This window comes from Dermacentor silvarum, chromosome 8 (assembly GCF_013339745.2).
Source record: "Dermacentor silvarum isolate Dsil-2018 chromosome 8, BIME_Dsil_1.4, whole genome shotgun sequence".
NCBI lineage: Eukaryota > Metazoa > Arthropoda > Arachnida > Ixodida > Ixodidae > Dermacentor > Dermacentor silvarum.
In genome coordinates, this window is record NC_051161.1 from 130,661,881 (window position 1) to 130,681,147 (window position 19,267).

The 19,267-nt window shown below is 47.7% G+C and overlaps 1 protein-coding gene across 3 annotated transcripts in view; it reads right to left on the minus strand.

The window, feature by feature from the left end:
* The window catches only part of LOC119462832 (uncharacterized), a 229,988-nt gene that overhangs the window by 117,267 nt on the left and 93,454 nt on the right, over window positions 1-19,267 (minus strand). For all 3 annotated transcript variants that reach the window (XM_037724059.2, XM_049671951.1, XM_049671952.1), the window contains exons 12-13: window positions 14,051-14,161; window positions 8,784-8,864 (exon numbers count right to left, since the gene is read on the minus strand). In XM_037724059.2, the coding sequence (XP_037579987.2) occupies window positions 8,784-8,864; window positions 14,051-14,161 (192 nt within the window). The remainder of the gene's footprint in view (window positions 1-8,783; window positions 8,865-14,050; window positions 14,162-19,267) is intronic.

Genomic DNA, 19,267 nt, shown 5'->3' on the forward strand with positions numbered 1-19,267 from the left:
ACTTGAACTTGACTTGCCACCGCCTTGGGCAGCGCGTTCGAAACGCGTTGAAGGTAAGGCGGAGAGGCCACAGCGTTTTACACCAGCTTCTTACACGGGCCGTAACGCGCTAGCACAAACGTGTTAGAAACGCGCTAGAAACGCGGCCTTTCGTTAATGTTGGGTATTTATTGCCATCGTGGTGCGTGTGTCTATGTGCGCTTCGTGGCGTAGTGGGCTAACGCCGCGCGCTCGAAAGCGAGGGGTCCCTGGTTCGATTCCGCGCTACGGACACACCTTCGGAATTTTTTTTCTCATTTTTCTCAGACTGGTTACACACTACTACTACTACGACGGGGACGGAACGGGTGCCGCTATAAGGAGATTCGCTCCTAAAAGAAGTGTTTTCTCATTAAAGCGAAACGCAGTTAGATTCATTCAACGAAAATAAAATTCCTAATCCATTTTATATACGCATTGCGAGAAAGGAAGATACAACTCTATTTTACTTGATCATTATCACTGCTACCTTTTTGCAGCGCCCACCGTGAGAGCGCCCATCGATAGCGGCGGGCGTCGACGCCACTATCAGTTGCAATGCAATGCAGCTCTTGGAGTGCGTAGAAAGGCGCGCTCATAAAGTTCACCTGTTACAATACGCCCCCCTCACATGTGTTGTTTTGCATGTCGACGTTTGTCTGAATTAGGTGACGCGGGTAGTTTTATTGTTTCTTAACCTGTGCAGTGAAAAGTAGTGAGTTGCGACCGTCAGATACTTGTTTACTTTAGTTGTTTTCGTGCGACAGCGCTGGCCGACAGGCTTGGCGTCCGACGAAAGGACGACCACTATACGCAATCTACGCCCAAAGCGTTCGTCGGCCTCCAAAGAAAGTATGTGCTGTGCAGCGATGCGATTTCGACACCCGTACGGCTAACTTTTTCCTGCATCGCTTTCCGCGCTGAAAGCTCGGAACGCCCATCAAGTCGAGTGGCGGGGCATTTGAATATACAGCTCTAATGACAAGCCTCCGAAAACCAATTTCGCGCCTATGAGAGCAAAATGACGTCACTTCTGTTTTTAACGGATATGACGTCACATTATTTTTTCTTCCGCCAGAAGTGTGCCCTCCTCACACAGATGGCGCTAAGCCCCATGAAGCTCCGATGAACCACCATGTTTTGAACGTATGGGCTTCTATGGAAGCTTTGCTACCAGGCGTATTTACCTTGCCGTTATCGCTTGCGCCGCGATAACGCTTGCCCTGTCGCCTTTTAAGCGGCGGCACACCCTGTTAAACGTTATGTTCCTTTGTACGCGGAACCTTTGGGAGCACTGCAATCACGGCGCGCAAGGGGGTATGTCACGTCGTATTTTTTGTGTGTATTTCGCAGGCATCTGCAGTAAGCGAAAAAAAAAACTTTATAACTAGAAAGTTAGAAACTGTTTATTCGCACGTTTTGCGAACCGCTCTGCAACATTGTAATTTGAAATGTGTTTGCCTAACTTCGTTGCTTGACAAAGTGGTTAATTAATCTTGACTAATTATGCAATTAAGTAGAATACAAAATATAATCTGATTTGCTGCAAACAATAGTCAGCTACATGCATTCGGTCGCGTCGTCTTAGCGTGCATCGACATATTTTTTAACTCTGGATAAAGTTAGCTGGGACACCCTGTATATGCCAGCGATAGTATGTGGGCGAGTCTTTCCGCTGAAGCCACTGCATTTGCATTCAAAACATTTCAACTACTAGCATAGTGCAGGGTACGTGTCTACTTCGACAAAATGGAGCACCAGTGCAAATACCTGGGCGTACTTGTCCAGGGCAGCAAGAGTGTCTACATTGAAGACATTTGAAGTACCAGCATGTACGACATTTCAATAACCAGAGGGACTGCATAATGTTAAATGGGGTGATGTCCGCGAATACACGCAAACTGGCTCGAGCGGCTAGTCGCGCTACAGTTTTGAGTGTATTCGGGAGTTTCTTTCACACTCGGAAAAACGCTTTTATGTAGCACGTATTGAGCAACAGAAAGCTGTAGCGGGAGTTCTTCATGTTGCTCCACAATGTTCTCATTGACACCTATCTAATTAAAATAATTGAGAAGTTGAATAACTATTGAAGACTAATTATCTAATCAGGTGCAGTGCAAAAGAAATGTGAATACCTCCAAGCGACGACAAACAGCATTACCTTGGTTCTGTCCAGCTACGTGGCATCTGCATACTAAGTTTGGCCCAAGTTACGTGAAACACCCTGTATAAAAAGCAGCCAAATAAGATGACGATGGCTGCTAGAGGGTGAACTGGTAAAGCGTTTGCTCGGGGTTACATGTGTAAAAGCTTTTTGTCATTCAGAGCGTTTTTTTTTACTTTAGGAAACTGGAGATGTGTGCAAAGTGTAACATGGCAGTGTACAAACGTGTTCACTGGTTGGCAGATTGATGATTTATTGCGACCGTATACCTGTTTTTTTTTCCAGAGTGGTACATATGCGCCTCTTGTACAATGCTGTTAAGATAAACTAAGAATTACTTCATTGGTTACTTAAATGCAGCTTCCAGTGCATTCCAGTTCATTTCCATGTTTAATAAGTTTCTAATATGAGGCTTATACATAAATGTCTCGTGTACTAGAATGGTAAAATTATTTTATTTATGTAGCTTACTCAGTCTCATCGTACACTGCATTACAGTGGTGCTCACTTGTGAGACTGATTTCCCCGTTTCTGTATTCTATACTATTTTCTCTTGATCGTTGCTTTTTGCTTTTTATGGTTCTTTTAATTCTCACACCATTACATCATTTCATGTATCCTAAAGGCAATATTTTTGATTTTGAAATGTTCCCAGTGTTTGTTTTTGATGGTATGCGGCGTTATTCCTTTTTGTGTTCTTTTCAGGCTTCTAGATTATTGGTAACATTGCTTGTAGGCAGCTACCGTTCGATTAAATCTTGCTTTTCTCATTATGCTCCTTGCAGTTGCTGTGATATCAATTTCTAAATAACTCTATTCTGTTCATCTGACAGCATGGGCTGTTTACTTTGCTAAATAGGAGACAGTACGAATTTTGTTTGTATGTTCTAGTCATTGTTTATCAGTTTCTAGTTCATTAAAAATTGTTTCTGCTAGCTTTAGTCATTGTTGGGGTACTTTTAATGTGATTTACTTTACATTTTATATACATTTTGCTCAAATCTTGCACAAGTATACTTTTTCAATAAAGCTTCGTTTTGTCATGCTGTCCTCATTTCATGCGCGCTTGGCGCAAAAGCCGTGTCCTGGACGCTTGTTCAGACGCGCCGATTTTTTCTTACCGGGAAGTCATTCCCATTTTGGTTGTAAACATCGGTGCTGCATACCAATGGCGGTATTCTGGATTCATTTTCGTGGACAAGTTCATTTTCATGTTACTTGGTAGCGGATGCGGCGGCGTCGATAGGCAACAGTGCTTGGCACTGTGCCAAGACCTTTGTAGCACTCGACATCGACGCTTCGACTCATTTGGAGCACGTGAAAATTAACTTCAGATTATCGTAAACTTTTCAAGACCATTTATAGACCAGGTTTAGGATAAAGTCTGAAAAGCGTTTAGAAATTGGATGTGAATAGCTTTGGCAAACGGATTATTTGTGTTTTTCCCAATCCTTTTTATAGACGACCTTTTCGAATACGTCTTTGAGACCGGTCATAGATCGTCTCAAAAAGTAATTAAGCCGGACATTAGCAGACACATGCGACGTTTTACCAATGAAGTCGTCTCACTGGTGTCTTTAAACCGTTTTTATCGTCTTCGATAAACGCTACGAAAACGTTATGTATGTCTTTTGTGCTACCTGGGATACCCTTTTAAAAGTTGATATTCCCTTTTAAAAGTTGACATTCCCTTTTAAAAGTTGGAAACGTTTTTAGCAATTACATATGGGCCTCAAACCAGCACTTATAACCAAAATACAGCCCATCGTAACAAAACAATTTTTGCAGTCAGGAGCGACCTTGGTAACGAAATAAATGAAAACTAACAAGATGTCAATACTCCCGAGGGTGCAACAAAAACCGAAAAATATCCCCTTCTGGTCAGTGAGCGTTGATATAAAATGGAGCCATATGTTTTATTTTTAGAGGGTCACAGCACGTCCAACTATGCAAGCTATAAGTGTACAACATTTTAAGTTAAGTTTGCTGGCGTACGAAACAGCTATAAAAAAGGTTATGGAAAAATCAATGAAGGTTTGAAACACCTGCAGCGCTCACAAAAAGCATTAGGCAAAGTTAAAATTCACCCCATTCGTAGCTAGTTTTCTCCTAATTCTTGTTTTTGTCTAATTTTAGCCATTGAGCCTTCTGACCTTTAATTTTCTAGCGTATTTTGCACCATAACTAAGGCAATAGAAAGCTTTCCTATTGGCAAGCAGTGATAGTGTTAGACAAGCAGTGATAGTGTAAACGCCAGGCTCTATTCTAGCTGGCCTTAAGATATCAAGCATGCCTCACCTAACATTGCTGAAATGAAACAGGACGTCAGATACACCTAACTTGAAATTCGCGAGGTTCACACAGGTGTCTTTTGGTGTCTTTTTGCCAATTAGTACCACAGAAGCACTAATTCAGAGCAAGACAACGTTTGACAAAATTCGGAAATCTACGACTGTTTTCTTCCAGTGCATAGCTCGACTCCAGAGTACTGCAGCCACCGGTCACACTATTTACCAGGTTTAAACGCACTTCGTAAAGAACTCGCTGTCACCGGGTCATGCGCGCACTTTGAAGATTCTGTATTCATTCCCGCCAAACTTTTGCTTCCGTAGTCTTGGCACTGCGAACTTAACAATTACGCTTTAGCTACTAAAATAAATGAGAATACTGAAGTGCATACACATGACAAAGCAAGACAAATCACATTTTCTGTAGTCTTCGCCCTGCGAACTTAAAGGGCAACTCCGGCGATTTTTCGATGTCAACGGATGTCGATGAAATTCGCTGGGTATGTTCCTCTGAATACCTCCGCCATGTCCTAAAAAAAGCAGGCTTGTGAGTTGCACAGATTTTTTACAAATGAATTTAACTTATTGCCTCGAGCACCCTACATTACCTCCTCCTCAGTTATAGGCCACATTGTGTATGACGTCAGGAATAGTCCACGCAGAGCATGCCGGGATCATGCAGACGACAGCGACGAGAGCGTGCAGGAGTCGACGATCGTGAGCTAGTTAGTGCTTGGCGTGAGATGTTGCTGTCGCGAGAAGTTGCATTACCTGTGGATGGGCAAGTGATGCGGGGTGGCAGGCGGTGTTGCGTTGTTGGCTGCACGAACTTCAGCCCTCGCCATCCGCAAACACAGTTTGAGCCGATCGCGTTCAGCCGAGGTTAAGCCTATCACAGTGGCAGAGTTCGTGCGTCTGCTGCTGGCGGACCAGACCCACTGATATGAAGCTAATTAAGCTATTAGGATGAGGAAAGCTGCTTCTGTACAGTTTAGACCATACGGATTTGAAATAAACCATTTCTCATTTCGTACAGTGCACACGCAAAAAGCTAGAAGCGACAACACGACGCGCAATCAACATCCGTATATACGTTGCCGTTCTCGAATGTGGCCAGTCGCATGCATGCACTCGCCGGCGCTTCCCTAAATGAAATGTGACTACGCAAATCCATGGGTGTATTATTGCCTGTTGTTATGCTGACTAATTATTTAGCTTACGAGGTGCACTGTTTGCCTCGTATCCCAAATGGGCAGCAAGCGGAGGCCCCTTCGATACAGCATGCGTAAACAACCGTCTCGTTCAGCTGCCAACGATGTCATACTTCACGACATCGGCGTTTCTGCGAGAAAACTATACATTCTCTAAATGAACGATCATACGTACAATATGTCCTAATCTATGTCTACTTTACGGAGCACTCATTGTGTACATGAAGAGAATACGAAGAATGATAAGCAGGCTGCACAACGCTTGCCTACTACGGTCTCCCGCTCGCTGTTTCCGAAGGTGTGTGGTCGCACGTATCAGCGCGACCCAGAGTGATGTAACGGTGCTTACATGCACAAAATATACCTGTTTTGATATGTTCTTACATTAATTGATGTCACCGATGAGCGGCTAGCTATCTCAAGCGAACGACGTACGAGTGGTCGCTGTACCTGCAGATGTAAACAAATGCACCGGTCGGTGCTTTGGACTGTCAGCGGCGTTCTTGTGGGATAAAAATGCCGAAAGTCGTGCTCCACATTTTACAGTGAGCATGCGAAGCGGTTCCCTGAGAGGGGTAAAACACCTAAAATAGCAAGCAGCGCGTATATCAGTGGTTAGGGCTACCCTTGGTTTTCATGTAGCAGCGCGATATGTTGCGCATGGGTGCTGGCTCTAGTGGTGGAGGACGGCGATTCGTGGCTATTGAATTCGTCTGAATCATAACTGTCACTGTTTGACAGATCCGAATAGGTGGTCTTCGCACTGCGAACTTAACCATATGCTTTAGCTACTGTAATAAATGAGAAAACTACATTGCATACACATTAAATACGAAGACAATTCACGGTTATTCCAACGCGCAGTATGCCTGGAGAGTGTAACAACATGTTGTAAACCATATTGCGGTGCCCATGTGCGAGCGTATGTTTCACATAGAGGGAAACAAAACGCTCAATTGCTTTGAAGTCCGCACTCTTTTAACTTAACGTTGACGTTAAAGATGAAGAAAATACTGCACTGTTGGAGTACACGTATGTTATGAATAGAAACAGTACATATAGGTTTTTTTTTTCAGCGAGGCTGTTAACGGCTAGGTTCCCCAGATTCGTGTCCGCGTGTAGAAAACTATCATCATCAGCATTTGGTATGGCTCCATGTGCGTGGCGGTGTCGCGCCAGTTGTGCCTTAGCACAGGTGTCAAAACGGATAATGGATGGCCCATTGTTATACCCCTCGCCACCGACGCTGCCTGTTTCACAAATGTCGCGATACTCGGCGGTGGCACGTCCCACCAATCGTTGTGCCTCTTTGCCTTGTGACGTAGAGATCGTGCCAGCGCTGTTATCAGCGGCTGCCCTTTGGACTCGTTATGGTACGGACGCTTGTTTAACCACATCTACCAGGACCCTGAAGTAGAGCACTGCACGGGCTCGGGCTTACCCGAAAGCCCGGGCCCGGCCCGGCTTGTGGGCCGGGCCGGGCCGGGTAGAGCAGTTTTTTCACGGGCTTGGGCCGGGCTCGGGCACGGCGTGTGCTTTTTGACCCGGGCCCGGGCCGGGCTCGGGTTTTTTGACGCGGGCCCGGGCCGGGCTCGGGCTTTCTGGTGGTGTCCATGTAACGTGCAGCGAGTTATTCTCGGGCGTCTCAACTCTGAAAAACATGTATTTTTCGGTCTCGGGCAGGGTTCGGGCCAGTTTAGAGCCGGGCTTGGGCCGGGCTCGGGCCTAAGGTAAAGTGGTGGCGCGCCGGGCGGGTAACATAGATTATTTCCGGGCCCGGGCCGGGCCCGGGTCTCGCCATAAAAGTTTTGATCATGCTCGGGTGGGCCGCCCAACGTAAAAACGGGCCCGGCCGGGCTCGGGCTGAAAAAATCGGCCGGTGCAGTGCTCTATCCTGAAGTCACAATCCTGATGATGCTGTGCAGTGTGCCGCGGCTATGAACGCTGTCGCTCATATGCTAGTCTATGACGATGGGGCGGACTTGGCGCAGGAAACGCACTGCTTGGCCATCGCGCCGGGCGAGAACAAGACGCCGGTATGCTTGGTCGCTGACGAACATGCCGGAGAGGCTCAATATAATCAGTTGTGATAATATGTAAATTTACTATAGCAATATTCACTATAGCAGACCCACCATAGTCGCAGCTTCGAAGGCTTCCATCTTCACAGTAGTGGAAGGGCTCTGAATTTTTTTTCACAGACACCGGGCTCGGCTACAAGTGTCGTTATATTTTTTTTGAAGAGACTGCACGAAAACATATTTTTTCTGCAAATTATTCTCTAATAAATCAAGCATCTATTACACCAACGAAATCTGCTTTGCGTTTTCGGCTAAGCCTACCAGGTCACTCACAAGGCCAATCGCAAATTATGATTACACATTTGAAGTTATCAATCGCATTACAGTGAGCGCATTACAAAAAAATTACAAATTGGTTTGTGCCACGAGGTGAGCTTGACTTCCAACAGAGATACTCAGTCGTTGCCTCGTGGAGTCCAGAAGCAGCATTTCATCTCTCCTCCTCCAAATACCGGATCCGACGGACCGCATCACGTGTACGTCATGAGACAACCTACATTTCTTTGTGCTCTTCCTTTATTACTGTTCCCCGCACTTCCAGTGGAGGTGCTTTTGAGGGTTCAGCATTCAACGGTTCACAGACCTTACGCGCCACGACCGGTGACGTTGCAGGCGAGTGCGTGTTGCGCAGTAGCGTTTTTGAGTGTCATCCTGATTCTTCGACAGGAATCGGGGATCGCTCAAGAGAAAGCGCACCATGAATGGGCATTTCGTCTGAAATTTAATCTCTTTTCGCACTGTGCAGCGGTTTCATGCTATGACGGCAATATCGTCATCGCGTGGCCTACGCACCGTGACATTGTTTTGCATTGCCCAAAGCTGGTGAGGGAGTAAAAATACACTAGCCATGGTACAAACAAGTAGCCTTAAGGGTGTCAAATTTTTTAAGAGTGTACCCCAAAGCGTTCAAACAGCTGGGCTCATTGCGTCAGCTGTCTCAATTTTCGTGGCGGTATTTGAAATTTCCCACATGTTGTAATAAAAAAAGCTCTCTGTATTGGAGGGCGCAACATCCACTTACGAGTGCAAGTGCTGTCATCGTTGTGTCAAAGAGCCCTTTGGTGTCGTTAAAGAAGCCAGGTGCAACAATCATGTCTTTCACCTGCGAAAGGAAGGCAGGGGGCCGTGATAGCAAGGTTTAATATGGGCAGGTGCATCGACGCCTTGCAAAACGCATCGATACCAGTAAAGAAAAGAAAAAAAATGAATGCGGTATTCACATTATGTACATGCACAGTGATAACCACATTCCCACCATAAGTTATCGTTGCTTTAACGACAAAACAGTAATTTCGGTGTGTTGATTTCTCATTGCGCCTATGACATTCGAGATACAGGATTTAAAAAAGAAAGAAGATCAGTACAAGAGTGCGAAATCGCAGCTAAATTTCTAGCAGTTGCATTAAAATTTTCAACTGCGGATGGATGAATAGGTGGATGCTAGGAGCGTCCCCGTAGGAACTGGGCAGTGGGTTGCACCACCAAGGTCGTTGTTATATTGCCTAATGTCCCACCACATACGTCAATGAAACACAGCAATGATAAGTACAGGAAATTGTAGTGTCTCTACAACCATAGTTGGCTGCGGACGATTTATTACACTCAAGGAAACAGTAACATATTCGTAGACAGTAGTCCAGGAGTAGGATCAAACACTGGTGAGGCGTTCAGTCCGTGAGGCGCGCTCGTGCCAGAGCGCCAGTGCCTTCGCGCGCGCACTTCATCGTTGTTGTCTTCTGGCGACTATCAATTCTTCCTCCCTTAGACGAATTCTCGCTCTGGAGGAAGCCTAACCTCTCGTGGTTGCAGTTGCCGAGTGGTTCTTGCTTGTGACGTTGAGGTCGATGCTTAAGAGGAAGTGTCGCCTTGTGTATCGAGTTAGTCCGGTACCAGCGGAACAGCAGCACTTGTTTCTTGTGGCAGTGTGTCCAAGAATTCGTCTGCTGTGCTCGAGTCTGTCGGCGCTTGGGTTGCTTGCCTGGTCTGACTCGTATTTTTGATGTGATTGAGGTGACGCTGAATCTTTCCGAGGACGCTTTTTAAAGCCAGGATCGTGGTCCGACGCGGCGCAGTATTTCCCTTTCAATCCATTCTGGTTTCTTTACTTACTGTCGGATAAGCACTTTCTCCCCTACTGAGAAGCGATGTGATTGACTGCGTGTCTCCTGGCGCTCAGGGATCTTTGTCTCTGTCTCCGGCTTGAGTAGGTTGAGAGGACACAATAGTTCTCGTCCAAACATCGCTCTCGGAGGTGTCATTCGCGTAGCCGTGTGAACCGTGGTGTGTTGCCGATACAGAAACTTCGCAAGTCGACACTGCATGGACAACTTTGTATCCATCAGGAGCACTCTCTTCAGTTGTACCATATAGCATTCTGCCTGGCTCTTTGATGCAGGGTGATACGCTGGTGATGTGGTGGCCTGTATGCTATTTGACGCATAGAACTGTTTTATCTCACTAGAAATAAAGGGTCTTCCGTTGTCGGTGACGACTTTTCGGGGTATGCCGAACCTAGGAAACAGACTTCGAAGTACATCGCTGACAACTGCGGATGTTGGTTGCGTCACGTGACGGACTTCGATCCACTTTGTGTACGCGTCCACAACAACTAAGTAGGTGTGCCCGTATAGTGGCCCCGCGAAATCAATGTGCACTGTGTTCCACGGTGTCTGGGAACGGTCCCAGGTGGGAATAGGAACTTTGGGTGGACTCTTCTGTGTTGATTGGTATTCACGGCACTGTCGCACCGTTTCTTCGATAACCTTGTCAATCCCGGGCCACCATACGTAGCTTCTTGCGCACTTCTTGATGGCTACCATGCCTCGTTGACCAGCATGTAGAAGTTCAAAAACGTGAGGCCGTTCTGAGCGTGGTATAATCACCCGTGGTACAATCGTGAGGCACTCACGATGAGTTGCCCGTGCAGTCGCTCTTTGTCGGTATGGACTGAACGAAGCTCCAGTGAGTTTCTCCACTGTGCCATTCTGTAGTGACTTGCGCAGCCTTTGCAGGATCTTGTCTTGCTGTTTCAGACGTGCTATCTGTGTAGCTGTGAACGGGGGTCCAGACAACGCTTCAAACAATAGTACGTCTTCTTCTTCTTTATGCCGTTTTACGTGCCAAAACCAGTTCTGATTATGAGGCACGCCGTAGTGGAGTGCTTCGCATTAATATTGAACAAAAGTATGACGCCTGGTGGCCACAGCTCGTCGGTGCATTCTGGTAATGGCAATCGGTTCAGCGTATCTGCGTTTTGATGGTTCTTGTCATTCCTGTCGACAATGCTGTAGTCATATGCAGATAACTTGATGCACCGTCTGGTCATTCGCAGTGAGAGGACTTGAGCCGTTGGTTTCTCCGGGCCCAGTATGCCGAGCAGCGGTTCATGGTAAGTGACAAAGTTACCTTTCGTCCCACCATATATTTGTGCAACTTATGAGCTGCAAACACTACAGCAAGGCCTTCTCTGATCAACTGTGCATAGTTTCTTTCCGCTGGCTGTAGTGTCCTAGATGCAAAAGCGATGGATGTCTCTCTATCCTGGTCATCACGTCGAGACAGAAAAGCTACTATGCCGTATGGTGAAGCGTCACAAGAGACAAGAAGCTCCTTCCGTACGTCGTCGTGTGCCAGTACGATCTTACTGAGAAGCAATCTCTTAAGTTCGTCAAATGCTTCTTGATGGTGGATTTCCAATCTCCACGTGGCGTGCTTCTGAAGCAGCTGGTAAAGACAGCTGGAAATTGTTTCCCTCTTTCTCAGGAATCTGTCGTAGAAAGCCAGCATGCCGAGAAATGACTGTAGCACTTACTTTCAGTTTGGTGCTGGAGCCTCCATAATAACTTCTGTTTCGTCAATTCGGCGTCCCAGAAAAGAAACTTGTCTGACCGCAAAACAGTGCTTGTTTTGCCGAGGCTCAGATTGTACTTGCGCTGCCTCTGAAAGACTTCTTCCACTCTGTCGGCATGTTCCGCGGCGTCCTTTCCACTGATGATCACGTCATCTAAGTACTCACAAACGCCTGTGATGCCAGACAGCAGAGTCTCCATGAAGCGCTATGAAGCGCTGAAAAATGGTTGGTGCTGCAGATTCCGAAGGGTAGCCGTTTGACCTTTGAGTCCTTTCAGCGTGTTCAAGGTCAATATCTCGGCTGTCTCCGGTGCTACGTGGAGTTGCTGGCAAGCCTGTGCTAAATCCAGTGTGCTGAAGACCTTGCCACCCCTTAAGTGACTGAGAACCTCATCTGTTGTGGGAAGTGGGTAATCTGCCTTCTTTGATAATTGATTCACTGTACAACGGTAGTCACCGCATATCCGCAACGAGCCGTTCTTTCGAACGAATACGAGAGGTGTTGCCCAATCTGAATGCAGCACAGGCTCGATTATGCCTTGATTTCGCAGTCAATCCAGTTCAGCCTCTACAGCTGACCACAGCGTGAAGGTAACCGACCGTGCTTTTATAAACTTTGCCTTTGCTCCTTCCACAAGTTCAATTTGTACCGCAGGACCAACGTGTCCTGAGATGTCGTCCAACACAGATGATGCTTGTCCAGAAGCTTGGAAACGAGTTCGTCGTCTGATACGTCATTGACGCCTGTTATATGTATACCCAGATGAGAAAACCAGTTTCTTCCGTTAACGTTACACCATGCTCCCTTGATGACGACAAGCGGTAACGTAAACTTATATGCGGTGGCTCACATTTTCACCCTTGGCATTTCGCTGTTTAAGAAAATCCGGCTTTTGTACCGGATTGTGTCTGCATGAATACCAGGATTTTTGTCTTCTATGGGGCCGTTCAGTTAAGGCGACATTTGTCTCCGAGGCCTGCTGTAAAGATGAACCAAATATGTGTTCGCTTTCTGTGTCCAGGGATCTGTAGCCGTAATATTGCGTATATCTAGACAAGAACCTGCGCTTCCTTTGATTCCGACTTAACCTTCGGGCTACTTGAGATCTCCGTTGCGTACGGCCCTCTGCTTGCACCTTCGTGAGTCTCTCGTTCGGTGCCATGCTGCAGCTAATGTTCCCATTGGAACTGGCTTTGGCTTTGGCCCCTTTATAGGAAACCCGATCGTCTTTAAATGTACCGGTGATAGGTGAAGGAGTCAACCATTTATTATTATCCCATGGCACCTGCTCCTTTGGACCTATCCAATCGGGGTTTGGGTCACCCGCGTCACTAGGCCCTTGAATGTTGCCTAGGAAGACATCGTACATAGGTGATTCCATACACCTCGCCAGCGTTTCTCCCGTAAGATAAGGTGATGACAATTCAACCTGAGCCTCGGGTAGAAATTGGGTCGTTCCATCAACCAGTACCACAGCCCTTTGATTGCCTGTGTACGCTTCCTGGGGATCCAGGTCATGGCGTACCCCGATGGTATTGCAGTCTGTGTACTGCAGAACTAAAACGCTGCGCCCGTTTAATGTTTCCCCTATCACAAGCATATTCATTGAATGGTCATTTGCATTGTGCTGACCAGATCTGTCTGAGGAGTCCTTACATCACTTTTGTCTCTTAGCATCCTTTCGGCCCGCGCATGTTGGATATAGCCTATTTGATGCATAATGTTGGAAATGGGCTGGACGTTATCTGCGAGACGAGACGCTTGATCCTGCCTCGACCCTTTCTCTGGGCACAGTTTTCCCTCATGAGCGTGTCGACGGCATTTTGGGCAAAATGCTTGTGTTTTGGGCCGGGCAGTTTGAAGCCGTTTGTCCTGCCTTAATACACAAGAAGCACTCCGAAGTGGTATCCGCGTCATTGAGACCAATTTTTCCGACTCGGAGTGTCATATATCTCTGAATCTTCCTTGATGTGATACAAGATCCTTTGTTCTTGGGCGTCCACAAATTGATCAGCTGGTTTGTGGGAGCACTCAAGGTACGGCAATCCCGCTCGCGGAGAAACGTCACAAGCTTTTATTGCAGTTTGCGAGGAACTGTTCCATCATGATCAATTTGGAAAGGCCTTGGAACGATTGAGGGGCTTCTGATAGTTCTGTCCACTTATTGAAGTAGCCTCTAATCCTAGCTGCACTGTGGTTCTTCCCGGTCTTGACAACGGGGCATCTGGTTTGGGCGCTGTCGTGACGGGACAGCCCATAATCTAACGAGTTGTGGGATAGAGTCGGCCTGCAACAACTCCGCAGCCAGTTTCTCACTCCAGATATCAAACGTTTGAGGAATTGGATTTTACGTCAAAGTGCCGCTCACGTGAAGTATAATCTGAGCGCTTGAGGTGTACCATAAAGGCAGCACAGAATTTTACAAAAAGGCCTCTCACCTGTCGGTAGAAGGCCACCCTGTTCTCCTCGGTAGAGCTGATGGACAGTGCGTACGAGAAAGTCATTGAGTCGAGCATCCGGCGCACCTCCGAGTCCAAGAAAGTGCTCATCTGCGAACGTCAGCACAACAAAGCATAAGTTCCTTAATGCTTTAGAGACAGCGCTGGCACGGCGATCGTTCCGATACATGGAAATGATGAAGAGTACACTCAATGAATGTTATATTTGTCCCAGTCAGCTAGTGAATGGACTCCAGAAGCATGCTTGAAGCTCCTGCTTCAAGGTTGCTAGCAGTACTTCAGCATACACACTGATGTGGCATTGTCCTATGCTGGCTCTATAGTTCGAGGAAGTGTCGTAAATGTTGCAGAGCACACAACATGGGTAAGTGAACCAGTGAATAATAGAAAGGCTGAAGGAAACATTTTGATTGCTGGAGGGATACCTTTCTCTGGAAGTAGCCTCCTGAAAAAGTTTGAGGATCTTCAAAAAGTAAATATTGCTTCCATGTGTGGATCGCATAACTTCGAATACCAGGCCTGCTACCTTGCTCCAGCAGTGAAGGACGTGGGTAAGCTTTTTAAGTACTTCTGCTGTTTTTTTTTTGCAGTGCTTGCAACTCTGAAGGGTTTGTTTGTTGATTGCTTTAACCTAATTCACGCATCTTATTAAGCATGAAATGCCTTTAGCTCCCGTTGTCGGCGACATTCAAGTGAGCTTGAGCCAAAAGCCAGAGTAGAGCACTGCACGGGCTCGGGCTTACCCGAAAGCCCGGGCCCGGCCCGGCCCGTGGGCCGGGCCGGGCCGGGTAGAGGAGTTTTTTCACGGGCTCGGGCCGAGCTCGGGCACGGCGTGTGCTTTTTGACCCGGGCCCGGGCCGGGCTCGGGTTTTTTGACGCGGGCCCGGGCCGGGCTCGGGCTTTCTGCGAGTTATTCTCGGGCTTCTCAACTCTGAAAAACATGTATTTTTCGGTCTCGGGCCGGGTTCGGGCCGATTTCGAGTCGGGCTCGGGCCGGGCTCGGGCTTAAGGTAAAGGGGTGGCGGGCCGGGCAGGGCGGGTAACGTAGATTATTTCCGGGCCCGGGCCGGGCTCGGGTCTCGCCATAAAAGTTTTGATCGGGCTCGGGCGGGCCGCGCAATGTAAAAACGGGCCCGGGCCGGGCCCGGGCAGCAAAAATCGGCCCGTGCAGTGCTCTAAGCCAGAGCCGTTATCTGGGCACTCAAACGAGAACATCTCGGCATCGTTGCGAGAACGAAACAATATCATCTGGGCAACCGGTCAAGCAGTCATAAGTTAAGAAAATGCGCGTCCCCCCAACCCTTTGTACTGGACCGCATTACATACGCTAGTTACTTCCCAAACACTCTACAAGAAATATTGCTACCGATTTCTTCCTAACGTTTGTTCACAGTATCCCTCAAGATGAGCGCTTGAGTGAGCTTGTTTGGCTTCTGAGTGCGTGCGCTTAAGTGAGACTTCTAGTACGCTGAAGTTTTGTCATTTCCAATAGCGACGTTCAATAGGCAGATAGAGGGAACCATACATCTTTTGGCGCTAAGACACGGTTGTTTGTGCTCTTTTGAAAGCCAGCGGTCCGTGAGTCATGAGCGGGCCGCGACAAGAAAAAGTAGCGACAGACGCTGAGCTCACTGTGATGTTGGAAGAAGAAAGGCGGTTGAAGGCGCCGGGACTAAAGATAGCAAAAGACGCCATACGGTAGCAATTTCATGCTTACATTTACTCTCGATTACGAGAGAGCGAGCATTTTTTTGAACATGAAAGTGTTTTATGCCGGCGTCCGCGATGAACTTCCGTTACAGTATGTAGCGGACGCGATGTTCGGGGCCAACGAGTAAAATATGCTTTAAGGAGAAAGCCTTAGATCATTTCAAGCCGTATTAAGAGAATATTAATGATTAGCCAAGTAATTAATGATTGATTAGTGATTGGCCTCATCTGGATTAGGGCGGATTAAGGTGAATTATGGTCGATTAAGGTTAAGGTGTATTAAGAAGGATTAAGGTTGATTATGGTGCATTAAGGTGGACTAAGGTCGTTTAAGGTGTATGAAGGAGGATTAATGTGCCATTAGGGTGGATGATAGTTTAATAAATGGATTAGGGTGTATTCAGGTGGCTTAAGGTCGAGTAATGCATGAAGTCGGATTTAGGGTGGATTACGGTGGATAAAGATGGACGAAGAAGGATTAAGGTGGATTAGGGCGGATTACCGTGGAATAAGAAGGATCAAGGTGAATTACCGAAGGCTTTACAAGACTTCCGTAATTCTTAGGCGATAGCTAAGGACAGCTGGCACTTTCGTTCACAGGGTTGGCACCGCAATCTAGTAGCGCTGAAGCGAAGTTACTGCATCATGACACTAGTAAGGGCGCTACGGTAGTCACAACGCAGCGGAGGCTCCAACGCGGTATAGCCTGGTGTTGGCACTTTCCGCACATGGTTTGTCTTGCGCGTCGGATTAGCCTGTGTCGTCTCGTCGTCTATGGAGTACAGCTTCAGCAGGCATCAGCAGTGCTTACACTCCACCTACTGCTTCGCTTGCAATGGCAACAACTAAGAAAACTGCTGCGCTACGTGGCGCAGAAAGGGAATGGCGTCGACGGGAAAATCTCGCTTTGGTCCGGCAAGAGCCACGCCATCGTGAATCAGAATGCCTTCACGCGTTCGCGGTGCAGAATCCAAATCTGCCACTCACATTCCTAAAGCTGAGCGCGTCACAACTGGCTGCCCAAGACACTACGGAGTCAGTACCAAAATGCTCGCACTGACGCCGAAGCGACTCAAAAATTGGACGCCGCTCGCCAACAGGACGCAGCGCACCAAACAAACCTGCAACACAATCGCCGGCCCGTAAATCGTAGAGACGGAGTTGGCCGTCGGTTGCGGCAGTAACGAGCGATGTCGCCAATGCGGCAGCAGTGGAAGCAAATCGGCCTTTCGTGAGAGGGGCGTCATTCAGACGAGCTGCGGGATGTGACGGCAAAGGATTGTTGGGGGCAAGGACTGCCACGAGAAAAGTACGACACGCGAGGTACGTGAGTCAACGAGTAAATGGAGCTGAAACCCATGTTTTAAAATTACGGTTGGACAAAGGCCTGGATCATCGAGAACGTGACTAGGTTTTGCGTAGAAGGAATGTGAATAGGCGTTCTCGAGCTCACGGCGAAAGAGGCGAGTTACGTTGTCACATGTGGTTGGCTGGCGGGGGTGGGCCTTACAAGTAGAAGTACCAGAGGTATTGGGCAGGTACACGGTTTGGGGCGTGATACGTCGGCTGTTAGCTTGGTCGAAGTAGCGGCATTCTTTGAAAATGGCATGAATAGCAGAGGCGTTGCCGAAAACCAGCAAGTTGAAGGCGTCGTCTGCGATACCATTTAGTAATGTAGAAGTCATAGATGTCGCGGTAGTAAACCAAAAGGCAGCATAGAGCTGCTGCTTATTCAGGCAATAGGACCACTGCAATCATGGGACTAAATGTGCTGCCGAGGCAAATTGCACCCTGTAGATATGCTGAAAATTGGAGCCGACGTCTACTGAAAAAGTCGTGACGTGGTCATCTGCTATAGCACGCAGCATGGCAGCCGTTATACATTGGGGCAGAACTTGCTTTGTCAAGCCTAATTGGGTGACGGGGAGGCAAGTCCGGTTATCGGCAACGGTTACGACGGAGTGGCGCACAGTGATATTGCGCATCAAAAGCACGTCAGTAACAGGTGTGACGACGTAATCTCCATCAGGCACAGGGAAAGATGTGCTTAAATCGACGAAAGGCTGTGGGCGGCAGGCGGACGAAGGCGGTCGTACTCAAGCTTTTCGGGAGTTCGGCACGAACATGCGAGAGAAGAGGAAGTTCGAGTGAAAGGGTACCGGCAGAACAGTAGATCAAAGCGGAATGCGCCGTAAGGAAGTCTAGTCCGAGGATGAGATCATGGGGGCAATTGGTCAGCTCTGTAAAAAGAACTGGAAAGTGGCGGCCGGTGACGCTTGTACGGGCTGCACACATTCCGGCAACAGTGCTGCCATCTGCTACGCGTACGGCTCGTGTGTTATCAGGTGTGAGAACCTTCTTCAGTGGACGACAGATGTTAGCGTAAGCACTCATTATGAACACCTGGGTTCCAGTATAAATTAACGCCATCAATGAGACCCCGTCGACGTGAACATCAATAAGTTCTGTTTCGTTGGGAGCGTCAATGGAGGATTTTGGCACGATGAATATAATACAGAAATCAATATATGTTTTGGACATATTGTCGTCAACATTGCGACAAGAAAGCCAGGACATCTTGTGTGTATGATGTCTTGTGTGCATACTTTCCGTGGGCCTATAAACACGAGTCGCAAGGGCCCTTTTTATTGCGACCGTAGGCCCGAAGGGGTCGCCGAACTGTTCGCAAAGCTTTTCTTTGAATATGTCCCAGCTTCCTAATTCATCTTCGTATGCTCGGTACTGCAGGCGCAGGGTGCCGCTCAAGTAGAAAACGACGTTAGCGAGCACGATCTTTGGATCCCACCTGTTATTAGCGGTGACGCGTTCATAATAGTTGATCCATTCCTCAACTACAGTGCCATTCAGGCCGAAAAACTCACGATCGTCGTGAGCCTGGGAAGGCGTGACGAGTGAACAATCTCACAAGTCGTAGCCGACGCAGACCGTGTCTCATCTCTGGGAGGTATGGACCGCTGCGGAGCTCCGTGGCAAGGACGGGGAACGCAAGCCTCCACCGAATGTCACGCTTGGAAAGAAAAACAAAGGAACTAATTACCTTGTATTTACAAGAGCAGCGCAGCCAGATGCCTAGATGAAAACCTGCTCGTGCCAAACCCAGATAGATGCTCGTCTTCGTCTTCCCTTGTGCCGGTGTCATGTTCCGCCGGTCTAAGTGTCTGTTGTAGATCAACATTATGAAGCGTTGCAAGCAAGGTAATGTCGTGGTTTAAGACTACAGTTTTTTTTAATTATAGAGGCCTTAATCACTTTCGGAACACATATTGCTGCATTGTACAACAGCGAAGGAGGAGTGGTGAAAGCTGGCAGTTCGAAATTTTCTCGAGGTACGAAGTGCTCGACTGTTGTACCTGTGACAGAAGTATCATTTGGGAAGCAATGAAAGTTTAAGCTTACATATTCAAGCGAAGTTTGGACTGCCTCACACGTGTCGGGGCCGTTGAAGGTGCGACCGCAAAAAACCCG